This window comes from Gastrolobium bilobum, unplaced genomic scaffold (genome assembly GCF_033153095.1).
Source record: "Gastrolobium bilobum isolate Gb01-03AN ecotype WA unplaced genomic scaffold, APGP_CSIRO_Gbil_v1 utg2863, whole genome shotgun sequence".
Lineage (NCBI taxonomy): Eukaryota > Viridiplantae > Streptophyta > Magnoliopsida > Fabales > Fabaceae > Gastrolobium > Gastrolobium bilobum.
The window spans coordinates 59,389-86,046 of record NW_026895849.1 but is presented as its reverse complement, the minus strand read 5'-3'; the positions used below and the strand labels follow the sequence as shown (position 1 = coordinate 86,046).

The 26,658-nt window shown below is 35.6% G+C and overlaps 2 protein-coding genes across 4 annotated transcripts; both read right to left on the bottom strand.

The window, feature by feature from the left end:
* Positions 1-10,249: 10,249 nt before the first annotated feature.
* LOC133296400 (uncharacterized) lies at positions 10,250-12,495 on the bottom strand. The gene is made up of 5 exons (XM_061495372.1): positions 11,863-12,495; positions 11,335-11,708; positions 11,046-11,233; positions 10,550-10,936; positions 10,250-10,467 (listed from the first exon to the last, which is right to left on the bottom strand). Exons 1-5 carry the CDS (start codon positions 12,493-12,495, stop codon positions 10,250-10,252), a joined length of 1,800 nt encoding a protein of 599 aa, XP_061351356.1.
* Positions 12,496-15,347: 2,852 nt separating this feature from the next.
* Positions 15,348-19,819, bottom strand: LOC133296398 (BES1/BZR1 homolog protein 4-like). Of its 3 annotated transcripts, XM_061495367.1 has the most exons (4): positions 19,568-19,819; positions 19,213-19,484; positions 15,775-16,532; positions 15,348-15,659 (listed from the first exon to the last, which is right to left on the bottom strand). In XM_061495367.1, the coding sequence occupies exons 2-4, from the start codon at positions 19,426-19,428 to the stop codon at positions 15,656-15,658; spliced, it is 978 nt and encodes a 325-aa protein (XP_061351351.1). In that variant the 5' UTR covers positions 19,429-19,484; positions 19,568-19,819; the 3' UTR covers positions 15,348-15,655. The 3 variants fall into 3 exon arrangements, with proteins under 3 accessions (XP_061351351.1, XP_061351353.1, XP_061351352.1); XM_061495369.1 differs by lacking the exon at positions 15,348-15,659 and having other exon boundaries at positions 15,771-16,115; positions 16,209-16,532; positions 19,213-19,819; XM_061495368.1 differs by lacking the exon at positions 15,348-15,659 and having other exon boundaries at positions 15,771-16,532; positions 19,213-19,819.
* Positions 19,820-26,658: the final 6,839 nt, after the last annotated feature.

The window sequence follows — 26,658 nt, the reverse complement described above, 5'->3', positions numbered from 1 at the left end:
TCCTTTTCTACATTACTACATGATTTTGAAGATGTTTTTGCAGTTCCTGATTCGCTTCCACTAGACCGCAACTTCAATCATCGAATCAATCTGGCCCATGATGTTAACCCAGTACAAGTGAGGCCCTATAGATACCCCCACTACTAGAAAAATGAGATTGAACGTCTGGTTGCAGAAATGTTGAAAAATGGCCTCATCCAAAACAACCAATCCGAATTTAGTTCACCAGTCTTACTCATTAAAAAAAGGATTGAACATGTCATTTTTGTGTAGACTACAGGGCCCTCAATGCTATTACTGTTAAAGACAAATTCCCTATTTCGACAATTGATGAGCTTATTAAAGAATTACAAGGTGCTACCATATTCTCTAAGCTTGATCTCAGATCGGGTTTCCACCAAATTCGCATGCATCCTCCAGACACGCCTCAAACGGCTTTCAGAACACACCAGGGCCATTATGAATTTTTGGTGATGCCCTTTGGCTTAAGCAATGACCCTTCTACCTTCCAGGCTACCATGATCCAAGTTTTTGCAGGTCATTTGCACAAATTTGTGGTTGTTTTCTTTGACGATATATTGGTCTACAGTTCTTTAGAATCACTACATCTAGAGCATCTCACTACAGTCCTTTCTACTTTAAGGGCCCACTCTCTATATACTAAACTTTCCAAATGCCTATTTGCTCAACCTACTGTCCATTTCCTAGGCCATATCATTTCTGGTTTCGAAGTCCAGCCCGACCCGAGCAAGATTAAAGCCATTACCGATTGGCCTACTCCTTCTACAGTCACTCAGTTGAGGGCTTTGCAAGTTTATCAAACACTATGCTTCTATTGCTGCACCTCTTACAGACCTCCTATCTAAATCCGATTTCCTATGGAACTCAAAGGCAGAAGAGGCTTTCCATAGACTCAAATCACTATTGACAGAGGCCTCAATATTGAGTCTTCCAGATTTCAAGTTGCCATTTGTGGTTGAGACCGATGCTTCAGGGGTAGGTATTGGTGCTGTTCTTCTCCAAAATGAGAAACCCATTGCTTATTTTAGCAGGAAATTTGCTCCATTGATGCAAGGGAAATCCACCTATGTTCGTGAGATGTTTGCCATCACGTCAGCTGTGTCCAAATGGCGTCAATACTTACTAGGGTCTCCTTCAGTGATTCGCACGGATCACAAAAGTCTCCACAACTTGATGAATCAAGTTGTTCAGACTCCTGAACAACAGCAGTTCCTCTCAAAACTACTGGGTTATGACTATTCTATCACCTATAAATTCGGCAAAGCCAACTTGGTGGCAGACAGATTATCCAGGAAAACTGAGGGGACAATTGTGGCCCAGCATCCCCAATTAGCAGCCATCACTGGCCCTACTATGAATTTCACCACTATTCTATAGTCCGAGTTACTTACAGATCCCTACACTACAAATATTATCACAGAATTACAACAGGATCCTGCTCTATGGCCTAACTGGCATTACAGAAATAAAATTTTGTTAAACAAAAACAGAATATTTCTGCCTACTGCATCCAAGTTAATTCCTCATATCCTCCATGAGATGCATGATTCCAAGCAGGGCGACCATTCAGGAGTGCATGCTACCCTTCACCGTTTGAATTACAATTTCACCTGAAAAGGGGTACACACAACCGTTAAAGATTTTGTAGCTAACTGTGAAGTATGCCAAAAATTAAAGCCCATCAATCATGCCCCATTCAGATTGTTACAACTATTCGCAATACCAGAAACCATATGGACAGATATAACAATGGATTTTATTACCCATTTACCTTTGTCTGCAAGTTCTACTGCTATCTTGGTGGTGGTCGATCGTCTGTCCAAAGGAGCTCACTTCATTCCTCTACCATGCAATTACTCAGCCTCAAAGATTGCTTCTTTATTCTGGGACCACAGGGGGTAAAATAAACGGCGTGCCAAATACCATTGTTTCTGACCGAGACCCCATCTTCCTTAGTGAGTTCTGGCATTCCCTTTTTAAGCTGCAAGGCACAACACTCAAGTTCAGTTCCTCTTACCACCCACAAACCGACAGTCAGTCATAAAGAGTTAATAGATGTTTGGAGACTTACCTGCGAGCTTTTACACATGCTCACCCAACCAAATGGTCCGGTTACCTCAGTTGGGCCGAATACCATTACAATACCTCTTACCATCACTCTACTTATAACACCCCGTGTATACTCGGATTGTTATCATATTATAGTATTAAGCGCAACTCAATTAAATGCGGAAGCTATCTTTTTCTTTTCAATTATGATGTCATTAATATTAACCAAGTTGATTATTTAATCCTTTTTCAAAATATTACCTGTATGTAAAGTTCAAATAAACAACTAACTGAAATACTTCATTTATAAATAACCGTGTCTCTAGTCACGGAACTACAACACGTAGACCGGACAAATCCTGATAGTTTATACAACTCAAACCTACAAGCATAACTAACATCAATGTGACATGGACAACCCTCATGCTCACCAAATAAGGCAACAAAGTCCAATAATGTATCAGCTCAAAATATAATATCATAACATTAAAACATAAATTAGCATCCAAGCATATCAACATAAACAGGCATAAAACAGTCAACTAAGCTCCGGCCTCCTGCCGCCCGAGGCATCAGCCCCCGAGGTACCTGAACCTGAAAATGTGCCCCAAATATGGGCTGAGATATCTAAAAAGAAATCTGAGTAAGACAAGGGGTCCTCAAGGATCTCTCCACCTCAAGCTCACTTACATGTGCAATATAAGTTCAAAAGCAGTATAATAATATAAGTTCCAAAATCAGTGCAATGCAGCATATAATCATGTCATGTGTGTCAAAAAAATCCTACTGGCCAGAGAACATGCAGGAATTACATATGTCTACAACCTACAATCAGTGCAAGACGCTACTTGCACCCACCCACAGAATTACCATCTTGTATGACGCTACATACTCAAGCTTACCGTCTAGGTGGAACAACACATACATATCATAAGGCACTTGCACTTAACAGCTCAATAGCATTTCAAATATCAATACATGAAAACACATCATGCATATAAACCATCCTTCCATGAGGTATGGTGGAACCAACAATGGCAAAACCGAGGACACGAAAGCTTACCTCTAAGCAATCAATCCAAGCCAAAGTCCTCACTAGCTCAAAGTCCACAAACATCACAATCACAATCTGTTTAGACCAGCAATCATATCAATTTTTATAATCTAAGATTTCATTACATAATGACAACGTTCTCTTTATCGTTTCATGCCATTGGGCTTCTCCCAAATCCCTGAGCCCTTAATCCAATTGATTGTGACTTAGGTTAATTATTACAGAGGTTCAACTCAACCAATCATGGGTCCACAAACCCAAAATCCCATTATGTATGAACAGAACAGTGACCATCTCTAAATTCTCAGAATATTCGGATTTTTTTCTGGGCCATATCCGGATATCATATCCGGATATTTCGCGACAGAATGCAGTTTCTGCATTTTGCGAGATATCACTTCCAAGGTTCTGTTTTTAACACTTTTAAACGTTAAAGCATGCATCTTTAAACCCATTTAGACTAGTGATCATGTTAGTTGCTTAATCAACTCATTAAACATGCCAAGACTTCACTTTTAACAAGGAAAATTCATGAACAAAGGTGAGGAACATACCACAAGCTCCAAAACATAGATAAATGGTGCTCTTGGAGCTCTCAAGTCAGCTCCAAGGTGCTGACTTTCCCCAACCACGAAAATGAACAACAAGGTTAGCTCTTTCTTCACAAAGCTCACCACTTGGAGCTCCCACAACCAAGGAAATGGCTCCCTCTTCACTTAGCCAAGAAGTCAGCTCTCTCCCTTCCCAAACAGTGGCTGAAACTCAGAAATGGAGTGACACCACTGAAAGTAAAATGGCCTTGAAGGCCGTAGCATGTGAGAGGGAAATTTTTTTTTTTCATATGCGGAATTACACATGCAATCAAGAATCATGCTTTATGGCATGTGATGTTACCTTTGTTTGTGAGTTCAAAACTCCAAGACGATCAGTGTTAGGTTTGAAGGGTTCAAACCCTCTAACGTTGATCCACACCACCCACGTCAAGATGCAAGAACGCTTTCTTGAAAGCCACCAATTGACCACCACAGAGAGGCTTGCTATGCGCTCAATAGGTGAAGAAGGAGGCTAGGTATATGTGTTTAGAAGAGTGAAGTCTCCAGCATGAAAACTTCGCAAGAGTGGGAATGGTATATAGAAGAATTGGCTAGGTTCTTTTGAAAAATCTTAAGGAGGAACTCACCAACTAGGCCCACAAGAGAGGGAGAGAATTATTGTTTACTTATAATGAAAGTGGCGCACAAGTGAGTAAGACAAAGGTAGAGTTGTTGCAATTCAAAAATCCCAACAACCTCCCCTTTGAATCCTCATAAGACTAGGTCTTTATCTAGTCAAAATTCTGAACCAATGGTCATCATATGACCACCAATTCATGCGCCCCTATTCAGCCCAAAAAGGGTCCAGATACATTTGAGCTGTTGCACTCAAATTTGAACCAACTAGCTCACTGATTCTCTCAACAACCAAATCTGATTGGAGCTTGTTGATTTGACAAGATGACAATCATCTCCCACCAAAATGGCACCCCAAATCAGCTCTTGGAGATCTCCATAGATCTTCTCTTGATACAAGGGATTTGTTCCAACAAGATCTCATCTTATCCTTTTGTTATGAAACAACTTTTCATAGCCAATTCAAATTTGAATTCAAACATTTAAATTCAAACGTTCAAACATTTAAATTCTAAATTCAAATTCAAATTCAAATTCAAATTTCAAATTCAAAATTCAAAATTCAAAATTGAAAATTCAAAATTCAAATTTCAAATTCAAATTCAAAATTCGAATTTCAAAATTCAAATTCAAAATTCAAATTTCAAATTCAAATTTCAAAATTTAAATATTTGATAATTAATTTAACTAATTAAATTAATTAGTAATGTCTTGGACCATCCAAGCCCATTAACAATACCATGCGCCCTCTCCCTCTTAGGTGGGCTTCCAAACTTCATCTTGGGCTAACAACCATTATTAGGCTCAATACCTTTAATGCTATATCATCATGACATTAAGGTGTTAGTGTGTGACCCATTAGGTCCAACATAGCCACTGACATAAATGGGCTCGGGCCCAACAAGCCCACAACCCATTTAATGACAACACAGAGCACTAGCAATGCTTTGTTGCCCCAAAGCTAGTTAGATTAATGACTTGATCATCCTATTACACATATTTGGTTGCCGTATGTATTTCTTTCCGTCTCGGTTACCTTCCCATAAAACCTAGGGTAAGGAAGCGTATCAACCCTTGCGGTTTAGGGTAAGCTTTATTCGAAATAAGGAATCTTCAATTTACTGACTCTAAAGGCAGATCATCTCATGATCTCTTTTACTATGCATAGATTCCCGAGTCCCTGTAAATGTCATCCTGATTTCTCCGGTTTACAGATAACCTAATCTCTCACAGAGATTTGACGAATTCCTTCAGCTTATCACCATAGCCCTATGCTCTTTCAGGACAAGCCCAACAGTATACCTATGAGTCTCCATGTTTCAGAAAGACGAGGTATACAGTCAAAGCATGCCTTCTAGAACATAGTCTAGGTAATAACTTCTGGTCTAAGGAAAGACATACCCAAATATAAAGAGACTACTCTAATGATACTCTCTGTGAGATTTCCTCATAGAGTCTCTTTTGTGGGTCTGTTCAGTGCGAGCTATACCCTTATAGATCCACCCACGACTTTAGCTAAGACATCTCCATATCTGTAGCTCATAAGGTCTTTACCTTGCATCCGAATACAAGTAGATAAGTAGTGCTAGTCTTACCCGAGATCACTGATCCCCATTCTCAGTGTCTCTAGACTAGGAACATAAAATTAGGAATAAATATCCAGTATCCTTGAATCCTCATGATCGTGATCTCATCACAGATACTCAAGAGATACCTATTTTATTCTAAGGGGTTTATCCAGTTACTCATATAAAATATTAACAGTAATATTGAGACAAAATATGAAACAGGATAAATAGTGCTTTTATTTATTTGCGACAATACAAAGGTCCACATATGTCCTAATCTAATTAAAAGATTGTCTCTAGGACATCCATATATTAACAACCACATGCACACAAGGCTTGTTCTTAACTATCCAAGGCATTATGGTGAAGGAAGCTTGAGGAAAAATGATTTCTTTGAGTCACAAGAGGAAGGGAAGATGAAGGTTGCAAGGTGGCTGCCCAAACTTCAGAAACTCACGTAGAGGCTGAAGAAGATCAGCCTAGGGTTATGTGCCTATGTCTATATATAGGGACATTAAATTTAATCACACTGTATTAGCACTAATAGCTACGCTTATCATTTTAATCCCAAACTTTAGATTCTGAACCTAACCATTTTTCTAGGATTTGTCATATTTTTATTATATTTTTCGCAGCACTTTGTCGGTACACACTTTTACGTAGCCGGTATCAGTCCTGACGTCAGTTCTCATTATTTCTACTTCAAACTTTGTATTCTAGTCATATATATTATTCTAGTAATATATACATACTTTTTATCATTTTCCGGGATACTTCATCGGGACACACTTATACCGTGGAGTAGGACCGGTATCCACACTTTTCGTCAGAAAAGCGACTTTCAGCATTATTAATCACTTACTACAATTATTTAAGCCTTCTCATAATTATTAGGATCAATTATGGAATTATCTCTTTAATCTCATTTAAATTAATTAAATTCCTAAATTAACGGTGCGGGTTCTTACATCACTTGTTTTACACCATATGAGGTGATGTTTGGCAAACCCCCACCAGATCTGACATCCTACTGTCTCGGCTCATCTCCCGTCGAAGCCATTGACACTGCACTGACTGCTCGCACTGCCATTTTAAACACATTAAAAGAAAATCTACGCAGAGCACAACAAATTATGAAAGCAAATGCAGAAAAGGGAAGAAAAGAATGGACCTTTAATGTAGGTGAACTGGTCTTGTTGCGCTTGCAGCCTTACCGTCATCTCTCCGTTCACCGTCGTTCCTCTCAGAAGCTTGTTGCGCTTCTATGGCCCATTTAAGATTCTGGAAAAAAATAGCCCAAGTGGCTTATCGCCTTTAGCTTCCCCATCCCGCAAAGATCCACGATGTATTTCATGTATCCATGCTCCGTCCGTTCAAAACAGGGCGCCAATATACTACCCACAACCTTCCAGAAACGCAGCTTGATTCTCCATTAGCCTTAGCTCCTGCTGGAATAGTAGCTACACGCACGATATGGCAGAATAGCCTTCAGGTCCCTCAAGTTCTGGTCCAATGGGACGGCCTCCAACTAGAGGATTCTACTTGGGAAGACCAGTCAACCATCCTCACCAGTTACCCTTAGTTAACACCAGTGGTCGAAAGCTTCGAACCCCAACCTTTTTTGGCGGAGAAAAACCCTAAAGTTTCCACCTTGCAAACGGTTGTGACCAAGAAAATAAGAGAGAGAGAGAGAGAGAGAGAGAGAGAGAGAGAGAGAGAGAGAGAAAGAGAGAGAGATGAGGTGTCTAGGGAAAACAAGAGTCTCACTTCTACGCCCAAACAGTTCAAACCTACGCCTCTTGATGTTCTCCCACCTACCACACTTAATGTCAGCCAGCTAATACCCACTTCCACAACTAATCCTACGGCTCCTATCACCCCGTACATGTCAGCACATCCCCATCCACTAGATTTCCCAATTCCAGATCTTTCTACCCACCACACATGTGTTCAACCTCTCACATATCCAATGGACCACGTGGATACAACAATACCACTTATACCCAGCCTCGAGGACGAGTCTGGTCTTGATGGAGGGGGAATTGTAATCGGCCCAGTTGACTCTGACAGCCCAGTTGACTCTAACCCACCAGAAGGCATGAAGTTAAGGAACAGGGGAATTATGTGAAGGCCCAATAAGATGGCTGATTATGTAATGGGGTAGTTAAATTGATCAGTTGGGTAATTACTATTTGATAATTAGAATTGGTAACTTGGGCCAACTTGTGTGTAATCCATTAGGGTTGCTTAAATAGATTTCTGAATGAATGAAAAGATATGAATTATGTGAATCACTCTCTCTCTTCTTCCTCCTTTCTGATATACTTTCTCTCTCTACCCTACTTCTTGCTTCCTTCATTTCTACCTGGTTACAAATGCATAGAAATATTGGCAAGTAATTAATAATGAGGACATATGATAAAATATGATAAAATGTTAAAATAAGAGGCAACAAAGCTTAGAGGCTATTTGCTACCTTTTCACCTATTTTTATTTGGGTGTTATTATTTTTTTAATAATTTTTTGTGTAACTTGTATTGAAGAATTGTTGTTATTTGTAGATGTTTCTGCCACCGTCTTTATCCTTATTTTAATAGCATGCTTTGATTTTTTTATTGATAGAAACAAAATAATATAGGTAATGGATTTTAGAATTTTTCTATTGATCTATTTCGTAATTTTCATAACCGCAATCCGCTATAGTGCTATAACATTTTTTCAGGGTTGGTCCGCGACAGGCCATTATTTGTGTTTGATAACTTTGATGGAATACCATGTTGATGCGCGAAGACTTTGGTAATTTTAACCTTTACACACTTGGACTGATGCATTCTAGTATCTCATAGGGGTCATAAAAATAGATTGCAAGTTTTTGAGATGAACGATATTGGTAGAATACCTATTTGTATGACTGCAAATGGAGCAAAACAAGGTCCGCGATGGTAATGTTCTAATTTTTCTTTCTTTTCTCAACTTGAAATGTCATAAAATTTTGAGCTTTTACTTGTTGCAATGATATTGACACACACAAAGAGATCGACATCAATGGCTTCAACAAGCACATGACGAATAATGTGGATCCCTCTCCAAATTATACAATTACCTATAATCGCCCCCGGTTTATGCACTGGAAAAGGCTTAAGCGGAGACATTGGGAGTTGATGGACTTGGTGCCTATCTAGAGGTCTGCTTTTTAGCTTTTCCTCTCCTTATAAAGAGGTTAGGCCAAATAAATTTTATAAAAGCACTTATAATAAAAGGGGAAGGATATATTTATTATCAAAAAAATTTATTATCTCTACAATCAATTTAATTACCGTTTATTTCTGTCAATTTAATGGTTATAATTTATAGAAAATTAATAATTAATTAATAAACACAACCTAATAATTTCCAATAAATTATAACCGTTAGATTGACGAAAATCACGGTGATTAGGTTGGTTGTAAAGGTTCTAAATTTTTTTGATGGTAAATATATCCTTCACCTAATAAAAATAATTTTTTTTTATATAATGAAAAAAAGTCATAAGCCAAATGTTCTTAAGAGGAACTTTTTTTAAGTTATATCAGCATATTTAATTAGAGTTTTTAAATAATATTTAAGCTAAAAATTTTATGTAATCATCACATATATTTTAATTTTATTTTTTAAACTTTAGTTTAAAAATAACTGTTAGCTAATATTGAATGGTTGTAAAAGAGAGACATAAAATACCACGTGGATGTTCGAAGATTTTGGTAATTTTAACCTCTACGCAGTCGGACCGATGCACTCTAGTATCTCATCGTGGCCATAAAATCGGATTGCAAGTTTTTGAGATGAACGAAAGTGGATAGATACCTGTTTGTACGATTGCAAATGGAGCAAATTAAGGTCTTCGACGATAATGTTCTAATTTTTCCATTTCTTTTCAGCTTGAAATTTCATATGTAGTATTGAGCTTTGACTATACTTTCCATGTTGCAAGAACATTAGCACACACAAAGAGATCGACACCAGTGACTTCAATCAAAGAAAAGCCCAATCTGTAAGCAAGAAGGGCTCATGGTGGGCGGCCTCAGTTTATCACAAATGGAGACGAACCAGTTGAACGATTGAAAGAAGTATTAAAATCATACTTGGCCCAAACTAAGAACTTGGACCAATAAAAAGGGGCGCGTATGGATAAAAGTCCTCAGCATGGTTGTTGAATCGCAATACGTATCGTGAATTGTTCGGCTGCTTTTTTGTATCATGAATCGTGAATCGTATCGAATCGTAAGATTGAGAAACAAATTAAAAATAACTTAAAAATATATAATATCATATAAATCCAAATTAAAAAAAAATCTAAATACCAAAATCCATAAGTTACCAAATCTAAAACCAGTTATTTCTCATATTCATTAAATTTCAAGACTAATATTATCACTACTATCACTATCAGGATCTAGTATTGGCATATCTATTCCTTCATCCTCTCCATTAGTAGAGTCATCTGACTCATCTCTCATATCTTGTTCAATAATTTGAGATCCTTTTCTGTTATCATTCCTGTTGACATCCTTTTGTATTAAGACGCCTTTGCCTTTATCATTCCTATCATCTTGAAGATTTCGAGGACCTAAAAAAAATATGTACATAATGTAAATAAATAGATTAGATAAGGTGTTTGATTAAAAGAAATATTATATATGCAAATATACCTCTCTTTCTCTTTTTGCTTTGGTCTCCTTCATCAATGTTGAAGCACTCATGAACATCCATCAAAGATTCCTCATCCATTAAGCAAGGCTCCTCTTGCTCAGAAATCCGTTCCTCGTCAGAATCTAAATCTGATAAGCAGATAGGATCATATGTGTCTCCTTTTTCCTCCCTCTGTTTTTGCCTAATTTCAAGTTGAAGGTTGTATTTAACAAACACAAGAGCATTCAACCTTTGTTGCTCTACACAGTTTCTTCTCTTAGAGTGAATTTGATCAAACACACTCCAATTTCTCTCGCACCCTGTAGCATTGCAAGTGAGGCTTAGGATACGAATAGCTATTGTTTGTAGCTCTTTGCAGTCGTCTCCAAAACTATTCCACCATAAAGCTAGCAGAAAAAAATATAATTGATAAATAAATATTTGGTTAATGACTTAATTTTTAATTTTAAAAATATCAAAACATAATTTAATCAATACACAAAATTCGATGATTACCAGGTTGCTTCCTAGCTCTAGTTGAAATTGCTAAACTATTTCCAAAGAGTCCTTCAGCCCTGTCAAATTTCTCAATTTGGGAATCAATTGTGATCCTTGTTTCAATATCAGGACACATATTCTCCAATGTCTTCCACAAGCCAGTTTTAACCTCACGATCTAGGTTGAACTTTGTGTCATAGTGGAACCTATATAATTATTATAAATTTAGAATAAGGCTTAATAATAAATCAAATATAAAATATAAATAATTTTATATAAATAAATTTTATATAAAAAAAATACTTACTTTGGATTAAGAAAATAGGCGGCTGCATGAAGAGGCCTATGAAGTTGTAAATCCCAACGCTTGTCAATGATTTCCCGTACATCCTTATATCTCTTTTCCTCATGATTAAAACTCTTTGCTATTTCTTCCTTTGCTCTATCCATAGCCTCATAAATGTATCCCATTGCAGGTTTTGAATCACTATCCACAAGTCTAAGAACTTTCAGAAGAGGAGACAAAATTTTCAAGCAATAATGTATTGATTTCCAAAACCTTTTATCAGCTAAAACAACATTTTCTGCAAATTTGGCTTCCGGCCTAGAGCAATAAGCACTATTAACCCATTTTTCAGATGTAAACATAGATCGAAGTGCAATCTTTTGTTTCAAAATTGACTGCATTGTCAAATATGATGTAGCAAACCTTGTTATTGCAGGCCTAGCTAACTCTCTACCTTCGGAAAAGGTTCTATACAGATTCAACACCCATGTGTGCCTATAAATGAAAGTTGTAATTTTTTTTTGCTTTCCAAATGGTATTATAGAACACTGTAATGCCACTAATATCTTCCAAAATCAAATCAAGACAGTGGGCTGCACAGGGTGACCAAAAGAGTTGCTTTCTTTTATCCATCAACTTTTGTCCAACAGATACAAGGGCTGAAGCACTATCTGTCACTACTTGAACGACATTCTCTTCTCCAATTTCCATCACCATCTCATCAAGTAATTCAAACATTTTTTCAGCATCTTTAATAAAGCTGCTTGTATCAACATATTTTATAAAAACAGTCCCTCTAGGACTATTAACAAGAAAATTAGTAAGAGATCTACCATTTCTATCAGTCCATCCATCTGACATCAATGTACAACCAATTTTCTTCCATTCCAACTTATATTTATCCAAACTAGTATGGACAAGATCAACTTCTTTCTTCAAATATGACACCCTCACTTCATGATAAGTTGATGGTTTTAAGCCTCTACCATATTCACTAATAGACTTCACCATATTAATAAATAGTGGACTCTTAACTAAATTAAATGGCAATGCATTGCCATATATGCATCTACAAATATCTCGAACCACCAAATCTCTATCCTTCACCATTGAATTTATAGTTTGTTGTTTCATAGCAGATGAGCCACTTCCACTTTTTCCTTTTATCGTAAAACTATCCATGCTCCCTTTTTACTCTAGTTCATCATCATCCCTTGCATCCTCTAATATTTTTTTAAATAGATCCCTTATCTCTTCCGGCACTTGTTGGCATAGAGCAACTTCTTTGTGTGTTCCAGCTTGATGGTGCTTCATTCTAAATGCTCCTCCCCACAATGTTTTGGGACAATAGTTACATTTAACATTCAACTATTCGCAAGGGATTTACAATGATCCCAAGTTATATCTTTCTGTTTTTGGGATTTCTTCTTTGGAGCCATTTTTATTATTTCTGTTACTGAAAAAGAGAGAGAAAAAATCAAAGGAAAAAATATTAGGTAGGTCCGTAGGTGTCTTCAGCTAATGCACTAATACTCAATTGAATTTATTCACTATTTAAATGAAAAAGGAAATAGCACTTTCATAGGCAGCACTAGGCAATAACACTTTCATTTCAGCAATAGGCAATAACACTTTCAATTTCAACATGACAGTGACACATACACAAAAAAGCTGATTTGAAATGTGTACGTGTCTTATAAATAGAAACAATAATCTATTTATAAGACACATCCTCTCATGCATTTTAAATTGAAATGTGCAGCTTTTTCATAATATTATAATAATATAATGTATTCTTCTGATCCTCTCATACATTTTCAATTCAGCTGAATCATCACTATAATATTTTAATATATTTACAATTTACAAATTCCAATCACAAATCAAATCACCCATTTCAAAAATAGTACTTGTACTCCTTTGCCTTTTGTGAGTCTTCTTCTACACGCTCTCTGAATCTACTCTGCCTTTTGTGAGTCTTCTTCTACATGCTCTTTGAATCAACTCCTCTGCAAGTCTTCTTCTACACAGAGTCTGCAAGTCTTCTTGAGCGCTACTCTTTGGAAATTTCTGCAAGGCGTTTTCTCCTCTGCAAGTCTCTCCTTCTGTTTCGTTGCTTCTTATAAGTCACTACAAGTCGTCTCTGTTCGCACCTCTCTGCAAGTAGGCTTCTGTTTTGTTGCTTTCGCACCTCTCTGCAAGTCGTCTCTCCTTATGTTTGCACCTTCGCACCTTTCTGTTCTTGACTTCTTCTTTCCTTTTGTTTTTTAAATGGGATTTTGAATCCCTGATTTTTCTGAAGCAAACAACCTTTCAGATAACAACATGCCGTTCCAAATCCTGCGACTGTTGAGTATTTTTTTTTAATTTTTTTTTATATTTTGAATCGCAAAAAAATTCCGATTCACGATTCACAACCGAATCGTTTGATTACACGATTCCAAATCACGATTCATGCCAAAAACGATTTGCTATTGCGATCCGTATCGATTTGCCACTGTACCGTACCGTATCGCATGATACGTATCGCGTATCGTGCGATACTAACAACCATGGTCCTCATGTATTACTCTTAGGGACATTTGGTATAGGATTTTTTTTTTAATCAGGAATAATGGTAAGAATATTTGTTTCCCGAAAATGTTATGAAAAAGTTGTTTGGTAAGCTAAAATATTATCGAAAATTTTGGCTAATTTTTCTAAGTGTATGTTTGGTTGGTAATAAAATATTGCTAGAAATATGAGAGAGTTTTACGAAAATAACCTCATAAAGTAACTATGCAGACATGATTAGAAACCCACGTTACAACACTGTGCAAAAAATGAAGGGTACAATTGTCTGAAATTTTTTGACAAGAAACCCTTATATCTGGTATTCCAAAAATATCACCTCTTTGGTGGTATTTTCAGAAGGAAAAGTAGCACAGATTTTCTTCATAAAGGCAATTATTGGGTAAATACGATGACAGGAAAAATAATGCAAAAACTCCTACCAAACAAAGGTAACTACAAAACCCATTTACACTTTCATGGTATTCTTAAAAAAAATACCTCTACCAAACAGCTCCTTTAAGTCTAAACACCAATTGACTCGTTTAGTTTGTTCATTTGTAACTAAAGGAAATTATTTTCTCATATTATATAATAAGAATTATTTCATGTAATAGAGACAATATCACAAGTGAGACCCACAAACAAGAGGAGAAAAAAAATATATAGATGGGACCCAGCTCTGTTTTATATGTGTAGAAACTTAACTTTCTCTGATGTCAAATGAGAGAAACAGAACCATATAACTAAAAGACGTCTATTTTTTTCGACTTAATGCCCCTTATTCCTTTTTGGAATCAAATTTACTTGTATTTTTAAAAATCAAATTTACGTCTGTGCTCCTTTTTTATTGGCCTTACCATATACATGCTGCTTCGACTCCATGATAATGACAGACACACACAAAGGATAAAGGAAAAACGCTGCATAAAGTGAAATTGATACAAGCAGGCCCTGTTCAATTGTGATCCATTGACTAGAAGGGTAAGCTCTCTCCATTTCCTTTTAGCCGGTCAGTGTGAGCTTTTCATGACAAAGAGTGCATGACTGCAAGAGGGACATTGCTGTATCACAATAGTAAGGGTAACCTCTCACACAAAGGCATCGTTATAGCAAGTATATGACTAGGACAAAGAATGTGTAGTCTTCATGCTTAGCCCGTGTCAAACATAAGGTCAAAGGAAAGTAAAGAAGTTCGAAAAATAGATACACCCCCAGAGGACACACAGTCATTCCGGTTTCAAGTTTTAGGAAAATCGTGAGAAGGTAGTAAGTACTGCAGTGCACTGGCCCACCCGTGATCGTTATAAACTAAAACTTTATTTCTTTTTATCACAGAAATCTACGAGAAATGAATGCACGCCAACAAAATGATAAAATCTGTCACCCTTAGCAGGAGAAATGAAATCAGAAGAATGATAAAGTGAGGGAAAAGGATATTTGGTAGGCCCATTCAATCCGAATTTGCATAACTTCCTTGGTCATTCAGATACAGTTGAATCGTCCAGTAATATTTCTTTCAATATCAAACCAGCCAATCCATACAGGTATATTGATCTTTCCAATAGTAATTAAAGGTTTAACAAGATACTGACCACATAACAGGGTGCAAAACCATCCCAAACCTAACTAAAGCTGTATATATAACTTAAGAGTAAATAAGACCTATAAGAAAATAAAAGAATAATATAAAAGAGCAACTGATTCCCTCCTCTAACCTTTCTACAGAATAGAACAGACAGAGTCAAAGTTCATGTTGAGGGGACCACTGTCTATTCATTTATGCAGCACTTTACCTGAAACAGAGCAAATTTAGGTTAAAATTTTATTTTAAAAGAATAAAGAGCCATAAAATTCCAACACATAAAAAATGCATGGTGTTTGTCATGATTCATCAAATATTCTCACTACCTGGTCTTTGAGTTCCCAAGAGTGAGCTCCAGATCATCTGATCCGAACACTTCATGGATCCTCTCTCCTTCCCAGGCCTTCACTAAACCTGCTGTGCTGCTACCAAAGGCAAATTCATCTGAAACCGCTTCAGCCATTGGAATGTCAGCAGTGTGATCAGAGCCAGCAGCTACAGCTGGAGAACATGTCCCACTTTGACCAGGTGTCCACATGCGGGAACCACTGCCAACGAAAACCTCTTCCTTGAAGCCAAATGGATTAGAAGAGACCAGGCTAAAGGTTGGAGAAGTTGGCCCACCCTGGGGAATCCTAATTCCAGCAAACCAATCCGGGTCAAGAGCCTGGCGGCCAGGGCTTGGAGGAGTGGAAGAGGGCAGGAAGGAGTACTGCTGCCCACCCCACCCAGGATGAATGGACTGATCCTCCCATGTAGCTGTAGCTTTCATTCGGGGTGTTCGGGCAGTTGGAGAGCTCAGTGGAGGAGTGACTGGAGCGCTGATGGAGCCACTAGGAATATATAGCATCGGAAGCTTGGATGAGGACGCTGATGATGAACCAGATGAGAGGTTTTTAAGCCATGGAATGAGGGAATTGCCATCAGCATTAGGATTTGCAGCATAGGAAGATGAGCGTGGGCTAGGGAAGGAAGAAGAGCCCGGACTTGGGTTGTAGGAAGCACAGGGACTTGGATGGTAAGATGAACATGGGGTTGCCGCTGCAGAACCACCTATCTCCATGCGTTCAACAGGCTTGCATCCCTTTATATAAAAATCTTTTCCAGTTAATAATTCAGAGATAGCATGTATAAAATTATGAGACTCCAAATGACTGGCATTTGTAAAACCAAAACATATCATTTTAGCAACTAGATATATCCATAAACTATAAACAACAATATAGCCATTTTCCCTTTAACAAGGAATCTAGTATGCCCTTCAAATCTCACTTTCATATATTAATATATTACATTGGACTAATTTGAAAAAGAACTGGCAATTACTGGACCTTATAGCTACATTATAGTTGTAGATCTATTTAAGTCAATATATAGATAGTATTCAGTAGATTTAGTTCCCTTTTACCATTGGCAAGGCAATCAGAGATCTACTTGAAAACCAGGCTATCTGTGAATTCAATCTAATGTCTTAAAAGTAATTAACACTGTGTGCTCTTAAGGATTTTTATTACATCTTAAAATTCTTAGCATAAAGTACACAATAAGCTTTTCCCTGCCTTTTTTTTTAATATATATATATATATAATCAATTGCTACATCTTTTCTTTTTTACACATAATCAACAGATAACCTATCATTCATCAAAGTATTTAAAATTAGTATATAAACAAAGGAAGAAAAACAAATGTGTGAAATAAAAAATAGTAAACTAGTCCCTTGTCATGTCACAGCACAGGTAAACTCCCTTATAAACTCATTGCATGAAACCGACAAAGGAAAAATAAACAATCCGACAAAAGAAGAGGTGGTAATGTCTACAGTTTTAAATAATAATAGTAATTGGTTTAGTGGGAAATAATTCCAGTACCTGATTTCCGCCATTGATGGTGTAAAAAAATAATACAAATAATAGAGGATAGAATTAATTATCAGAACATTGGTTAGCAATAAAAGCAAAAAAAATTGTGACTAAGATATTCGTCTCTTAGAGAACAATAAGTGCATGCAAACAAGAAACAGGGACTAGCATAGATAGTTATTAAATAGGACACTAATAAAACTGATAATTTGTCGTAATTAGAAATTAACAGATACATCTACATTTAGAAATGAGGTTCTTTTATTTTATGTTCTATTCTTTTTTAAATGAATCAGTGAATTTTGTTAAACAAGCAGCAACAAATTCAACAACCAACCGACAAAGCATTTGCTAGAAACAGTTTATCCCACAATCGGTACAAATACTCCTACAGCTGTCAGAATGGGAAAAAATTTACACATTAATAGTTTACTATGACTTTGCCTGATTTAACACATCTTCAAGACTTTGTCATTCTTACTTCATTCAATTCAGTTACAATCATTCCATTATTGATGAAGACTAGCAACCTAAAGTTCAACATTGAAGTCCTAAGAGTATGACGTATCTATATGGTAATATGCATTAAATTGTTTAAAACGGTATAACGAGATATGAATGCCGTTGGCAGCACCTACAAATTAATGTAAGAATTTAAAACACTAACTCATTAAGTTACCTCCCAAGTATTAAAGAAGTTGTTTGCTTGTTTTACATGTATTCGGATTGCTTGCAGTTTTGATTAATTTTTGTACAGTTAGCTACAACTTCTATGAAAGAATAATGTCCCCCTTTACACACACGTACTCCTAACCCGCCCCAAAACAACACATCCCTCTTTCTCTTCTCTTTTTTTCCAAAAAGAAAAAAGAAAAACCAACGCAAGAAGTCCTATTGAGCATAAACAAATCTGGCGAGTCAAAACAAGCTATCTGCGGTTATAGACGGTACCAGGGAACGCTCAATTTGGTAGCGTCATCATGTCATCAATAAAGGTGACACAGCGTATAAAAAAACAAATACAACCGCTATCCCCTAAAAAAGAAGAAATATCACGGGAACTGAGGAAAAAGCGCTCTACAAATCAGAGTACCATGCACCGTCTGAAAAAAGCTTATGCCATGTTGTAACAAGCACAACAACCAACTATACCCCAAGGGGACACCTGGACTGACAGAATTACCCCTAGCAATTTCAAGAATTCCCAGGGTACAGGTAAGAAATTTTTTGACAGTACATTGCCCCCGAAAACCAATAACGGGCATTTTCTTTCTTCCGCCCTCGAGATCTATGCCCCCTTTGAGGTCTTCTCACGGATTATTACGAGTCATCAAAAGACAACCACGGATTATGTAGAGAATCTTTTGTGCTTCACGCTTTAAAGCGAGAGGCACAGCCCCGACCAGATCTAAGGTACACACCGGTGAGCGCAAAAAAGAAAGAATCTAGCCCCATTCGTAGGTCATATTGTAGACCAAAAATACAACAACACAGACACACACAACAACAATAGCAGCAAATGCAGCATCAGCTCTGCGTTTCACTCCCCCCGTTACAATCTCTTCGTTACATCCACTCACACTATCTGACCCCACAGGCTCTCACCCTTTCATGTCCTTTTGATTCCGAGCATCATTGTCAGCATCAGTAGCATGTGGCATGCCACTGCGATAAATCAAAATCAAACCCCACACACCACATGCTACCAGATACGCAACGAATTGAATTGCTCAGTGGCCTCAAACAACAAATGATACATAATTGAGATTAACAAATCGATGCTAAAAATAGGAAATAAAAAATCTCTATTTATTTGATCCAATAAGAATAAAAAAAAAAAACTAAAGCAAAAATGGCATGTTAATTTTCAACAACGAATGAGTGTGTTGTTGGTTGTTGTTACCTTGCGATAAGTGGTGCCGTCCGGTTCAACGATCCACCCGGCCTCGTTGCAGAGAGCTTTGAGAACTTCATTGTTATCGCAATGCTTAGGGAGCTTGTAGTTGCCGTACATTCTCAAACCGGCGAAGATCTTCGCAGCTATGGCTCTCCTCCTCCTCTCTCTCCTCTTGTTGTTCTCTCTCTCCTTCCACGTTGGCTGCCTCGTTCCTGACGTCATCGTCCTAGCCGGAAAATGCTCTCCGCCGACGAACTTCACCGGAAAAAAAAACAAACCTAGAACGAAGCAACAAAAAAAAAGGATCAGAGAGTGCGATTAAATGCAACCGCTCCGCGATCGAGAAATTCCGAGATCGAACCGCAGCGAATTATCGGAGGAAAACGACGCCGGATTCGAGATCGTTGTTCGGAACGAAACGAGATGTTTGGAGGAGTTGAATCGGAGTGAAGGAGGTTCGGTTTGGTGTTGGTGGTGATCTGAGATGAGCAGATCTAAGCGGGTGAGGTGGCGAGTTCACCGGAGCGAGAAAATGTTCGCCGGCAAACTCGTCGGAAAACCGGGAGTGGTTTCGGCGAAGGAAGGGTGAGAGTGTGAAACGAGAAGCATGAATGAGTTGAAGAAAGAAAGCGAGGGAGTGAAAGAGGAGGTGGACTAAATACGTTGAGGATGCTTAATCGGTCACGGTTTTTGTGAAAATTTACGGTGATGCCACTGGAAATGAAGAAAGAGAAAGCCAGTGATTAATCTGGATTATGATTCGTACGTGCGTGACTGGACTACGTGCTAAGGTTGACTGACCCAAACTCTGCCCCACATGGTAGTGAGGACTGTCCGAAACTTTGAATATTTAATTATTGTAAGAAAAATAATAATTATTATAACTGGTAAAATGAAACTGAAATTACCTCTTATATTAATATATTTTTTATTTAAATAATAAATGTATTTGAGTTTAGAAATAACAGTTCAATGATAAATAATTTCACAGCATGTGCTTGCATAAAATTAAAACATAAAAAACTAATGGAAGAGTCAAACATTTATAAACATTTAATAGATATTTCAAATTCTAAACTATCATAATAAATATTAGAAAATATATTTATGGGTCCCTATTTTTTTATGTTGTGAAAGAAGAATGTTTTTATAATCAATTAATATTTTGTATTATTAGTAATATATTATTATAATATTAAAGTTAATTTCTCTCTCTATCATATCAACCAATAATTTTTTAACAAAGAAAAAAAATTTATAATTAATAATTTTATTTAGAGTACATAATATTAATTCGTTATAAGAAATTAAGAATAATATTTAATACATCTCCAATTCAGATTGGTCTAGCATGCCTCGATTACAGTGAGGCATAGAAAGTGGGGTAGACACCGATGGATTTTGGTCATACTCTCTGTTACACTATACTTGAACTGAGAGAAAAAATAGGGTACAATTTAGGGGGGGAAATCATGTATTTACCTCACACAATCAAATGTAAATAACAAAACATGTTTTTATTTTTATTTTTAAACATCTGGATAATTAACTCTTATTAAGATTAGGTAGTTACCTCATATAATGAAACAAAGTGCCATAATATTTTTTTTATTTAGCTTCTTTCTAGAGTGGAACATAGCTTTTGAGTTTTAATGAAAGTTCTGTTATTAATTGTCATTAACTTATATACTTTTCCCTATCCAGATATTGAAATCAAATGTAGTTTGAACTCAAGGTGACTAGTAAAAGACTCAGACATCCACAAACATTTTAATGAGGGACCATAACCCAAATTCTGATTTATTAAGTGACGCATAAAAAATAAAAAAGAGGTTACTCATTGAGTGATTGAGGTAAAACATTGTTCTCCTTTCTTTGCCATATTTTTGTGGTCGAGACTTTAGATAAAGGAAAAAAGCCAAAAATGTTGCATTATTACAAAGCACGCTTATTTGACCTGAATAGCCAAAATTGATGTTGAAAGACCATAAGCCTCGTTGATGGGGATAGATGAATACACTGATAATTCACCAACTAAGGGTAAGAAGAAGACAAGAAGAAAGAAGGGTAATTTGGGAACATAGAAGTAAAGAAAAGATAGCACTCAAGCTAGGAGCGTTACATATCCATGATATATATTAAAATATATAAAATTATTAATTATAAATATTGTTATTACATATAGTGTGCGCACCCGCGAGATAGCGTTGTTTCCGCTAACCGTCCCCTTAGAACAAGGGGAGAAAGACAAAACGGTAGCGTATTAGCGGGTGAAGGGACACGTATTAGGGGTGTTCGGCGCACGTGTTGGAGAGAGAGGCATGAGTCTATGATGTTGGTGGTGGTGTGTGTCTCTCCCCTCTGCTGCCACTTTCACGTGACCAATGACTCTTTTGGGTCCCACTTTCTCTCTCTTTTCTGTTTCAAGCTGCATTCACCTGCGAACGTGTGCGGGGATTGCCACTTTTCTATTTTCCTTGCTTTCTATCTGTACATCATTTTTTTTATAATATAGTTGAATAATAAGGTATAATTTTTGTTATAAAACAACATTTTTTGAAATATAATTAGTGATTTTTATATCTAATTATAATTAATATATAAAATAAAGATTATATCTAGTTATTTAAAAATTTAAAATGAATCCAAATTCATAAGTGAGTGAAAATAAAAGTGTCACAAAAAACATAGATTTAAGATAGTAAACTAATTAGTATCTAAAAAAGTTAGTTAATCATCCTTAGAGTAGAGATAGCAATTGAGTTGAGATAAATTATACTTGATCAAAAAACATAATTTGTGATTTAGTTCGAAATCTTATTTTATATCTTTATTTATATGGCATTTGTTTGTTTTTTGCTATCAGGAGGGAAAAGCTAGTTATAAAACACACATTCATAACATAGCTAGTTATAAAACACGCATTCATAACATTTTCTATCACATGTTATAATACGACATAAATATTGATCCGTTGGAAGACAGGGAGTCAACCCCCCCCTAACACGTCATACTTTATTCCTTTTATTTCATACTTTTATTTATATGGCGTTGATGTGTTTCTTGCTGTCGGAAGGAAAAAACTAATTACAAAATGCGTATTTATAACATTTTATATCACATGTAGTATTACGACATAAATGTTGGAAGTATTCAAGTATGAGTTGTAATGAAGTACCATATTGGCTAGACCTAGACCAAGTGATGACTATATAAGTGCAAAAAGACCCATAAACCTACAGCCTTAAGGTTTTGGGTTAAAATGTGGTGTCGGCCCACTTATTGTGGTTTATCGCTTGGCCCATGGATGTATCCCTTGCAATGGGTTTTGGGCTCCCCGTACCATTCCCAACAGTGGTATCAGAGCCAAAGATTTCGCTGGGTTGGGTATTTAGAGATGGTGATGTTTCAAGGCCTCCGCAGAAGGCTAGTGTGACTCCAATACTTAAAGAACAAAGACTTCTGCAGAAGTTGCCCTTAAGGGGGAGCATGATGTTGGGTCTCATACTTGAGGGGAAGATGTTGGAAGTATTCAAGTATGAGTTGTAATGAAGTACCACATTGGCTAGACCTAGACCAAGTGATGACTATATAAGTGCAAAAAGACCCATAAACCTACCGCCTTAAAAAGTTTTGACAAAAAAAGTTTCTGTAAAAAAATTGACGAAAAAAAAAATTCGTCAAAATTCTTTACAGAATCTAAATTCCGTAAAAGTTTTTGACGAAAAAATTTCCGTTGAAATTCTTGACGAAAAAATTTCCATTGAAATTTTTGACGAAAAAAGTTTTAATTCCGTCGAAAATTTTGCCGATAAAATTTTGGTCAAAATTTTTGACACAAAAATTTACGTCGAAATTTTTGATGAATAAAGTTTTTGTCGAAATTTTTGACGAAAAATTTCCGTCAAAATTTTTGACGAAACACATTTCCGTCAAAAAATTTTGACGAAAAATATTTTTGACAAAATTTTTGATAAAAAATATTTCTATCAAAATTTTAAACGGAACACATTTTTGTTAAAAATTTTCCACGAAAATTATTTCTGTAAAAAACTTTGACGAAAATATTTCTGTAAAAAATTTCAACGAAAAAAATATTTTGTCAAAAATCTTTACGAAATCTAAATTCAGTTGAAAGTTTCAGTGATACATTTCCCTCAAAAATTTTGAAAAAAAATATTTCAGTTGTAATTTTCATTGGGTCACATTTTCATCGAAGATTTTGGACGGAAAATATTCCGTCAAAAATTTTGAAGGAATTCTTTTTTCGTCAAAACTTTGGATGAAATTTTTTCGTTGTAAATTAGGTTGAATATTGTAGCCCGCGGGCCAGCCCCAACCTAACCCTATAATGAGAGGGCTTTAAAAGGAGGGGCTTAAAATGGCCCCATTACATAGAGGGCTAGAATTTTATAGGGCTGGCCCTAGGGCTTAAACCCTTTTTGACAGCTCTGAGTTATATGTATTATGCTTGGGGAGGGTTATACTTACCATCAACTAAACGTACCACCTTTACAACAATCTAATCATCGTTAGAATAGAATTAAATCTAACGGTGATTAGTTACCTTTTATAATCTTATTTTTTTCTGTTACATCCCCTCTCTATCTGCCTCTCTCTCTAGTTTTTCATCCTCTCTTTGTCTGCCTCTTTTTCTCTGTAGATTTGGAAGGTTCAATGGCAGTCTTGATTCAACAATTTAGAGATCGAACTTAGGAAAACATATATAAGAGCCTCGCCACTTTTAGGCAAGGAAGGATAATGGATGAGTATATAAAAAAAACTCTAAAGCATTTGTGATAAAGGCTTCCAACACCTTGAAAGAGAAATGATTTGGATATTTGGGCAACATAATATCCAAACTGAGAATGTACATGGATCCTAAGAAGATTAAGAGTATACTACAATGGCCTGGGTTTGTCAAAGACAATGAAAAATTCGTTAAGTCGTTTATTAATCTTATTAAATTTTTTTTTTTTAATTACTCAGTTCGCTGATCTAGAGAGGTCTTCTGCTCAGATCTGGGCTGCTGATTAGTTTATTTCTTCTTGCTGTTTTGTTTTTGCTTTGTTATTTTTGAGGCATTTCCCCTTTTGTTTACTAAAAAAAACTAGAGAGAGATAGATAGAGGATGAAAACCTAGAGAGAGAAAGGCGGATAAAAAGGGGATGTGAGAGAAAAATTAAGATAATAAGGTGTAATTAATCACCATTAGATTTAATTCTAATCTAATGGTGATTAGATTGGTTGTAAGGATGTTAAGTTTAGCTGGTGGTAAGTATAAATCTCCTCATTATACTTAGCTACTTATTCCTCGAGGTGAGATTTTTTATCACTAATACTTGAATTCCCAACACAAAAAGGATAACCTAGAAACTAGATTCAGACTGACCTCACCAATCACAACATATAACCTATATACGAATTTTGTTACACTACCCAACCAATAAATCATGAATGCCTGGTCTCTCCTAACTAAGTGTCTGTTTGGATGAGCTTTTTTTTCTTCAAAAGCTACTTTTTTTCAAGAAAAAATCACTTCTCGTTTTTTATTCGTTTGGATGTTCACTTTTAAAAAAAGCAGAAGTCACAAAAAAGTCAAAAATCTACTTTTTGCAGAAGCTAAAAATTTTAACTTTTAAGAAAAACAAAAGTCAAATATTTTTTTTTAAAACTAAATATTTTTATAAAAATATAAATATCTTTAACTTTTATAAAAAGTACTTCTAAAATAAGAAAGAGATAAAAGTTACTTTTTTGAAAAGCTCAGGCAAACTACTTGTAAGCATAAGCTAGGCCAAACAGATTTTGGAAAAAGCTCTTATAACGAAAAGCTCTTTTTTTATAATGAAGAAAAAAGCTGAAAACTAAAAAGCTCCTAGGAGGAGCTTTTTTTTAAGTTCTTATCTGTTTTTCTTGAATTGTGTGTTTTTAAAAAAAATAAAGAGTGATAAAGATATATATATAGAGAGAGATAATTTTCTTGAAATATGTGCTTTTAAGTATTTTTTAAGCTAAAATTTTTATGTAATTTTCAAACAGCTTTTAGTTTTTTTTTTTAAGCTCTTTTTTTAGCTTTAGCTTATAAGTAGCTTCTAACTTAAAAATTAGAAAATCCAAAAGAGGTTCTAAATCCTAAACAACCTATGTCACAATCGAGACCGTAACGGGATCACCTTTATATGATCTCTTTAGATTGTAATGGATAAAGAGCAATTGTTTGATGTATATTACAAGACTCCACATAGAATTTCTCAAATGAGCTATTATACTCTTTGGCTCTATCACTTCATACTACTTTTACCTTTCTATCCCAAGTCTCAATTTATTATTATATTATTTAAATGAATTAATAACTTAGCTTTTCTATTAAGCAAATTAAATAAACATAAAAATATCTATTGCAATTATTTACTAATGTAATAAAATGCTTTTTATCATCCCTAAATGGCACTATTTTTATGTCACAAATGTCAGTATAGCATCAGAATTATGAGTAATTGAAATATAATCATATAATTTTTTAAATTAAATTAACTTAAAACGAGTTTATCACTGGATATAAAAATTTTATATTCAATGCCACAAAATATATTATGGGCAGTTCATAAAATAACAAAACTATATAATAGTCAAAAACCAATTGTTTGGTCTTGATTTCAGGCTATCTTTCACCCAAAGCATACGTTTTTCTATTCCGAACATTCCATCAGTATCAATATGTGCTGGTGTAATATATATTAAACACCTTAATATATATTGAAATCACAAAAGGGATATGTGTAATCAATATATATAATAAAAGCCTATTATTTATAAACAAGACTATAGTACCTATCGGTGGCTCCCACATCAATTATACAAGATGTATTTAGAGTTATCTCATTACACATGAGTCCAAGCAATTGATGGGCAGATTCAAGAAATCTTGAATCAAATAAAATTATGCCCCATTAAGCATGGTTTACATGTTCAAAGAAGTTGCAATTTGAAATCTGTCAAATTACAACTAAATTTCAATTCAAATGAAGCGGTTAATTTGATTATAACTTAATTGGGCAAAAATGGAAAAGAAACAAATTTGACTTAGTTTGGGACGTTTTTAAACTTGGAATTAGTAGATAATAGGTTGCTCAATTATCTTCATTTTTGAAAAAAAAAAAAACTCTTTATTTTAAGGAGATAATTATTGTTATATTTAATTTTAGGTTTTTTTTTTAATTTTAAATTTTGAATAGAATTGTAATTTATCCATAAAGTGCTTAGAAGTTAGAACTTTTACTGTAGAAGTCGAACATTTTATTATTTTAATAATTTTAATTGAAAATTCAGAATTTCTGTCTTACCAAATGTAATGTTTTTTATTCAGTCACTTTTTCTATATGTTTTGGGTATCAATAACAATAAGGGTAATTAATTGCAAACCAGTTGTTGGAAGGTGCATAATGATAT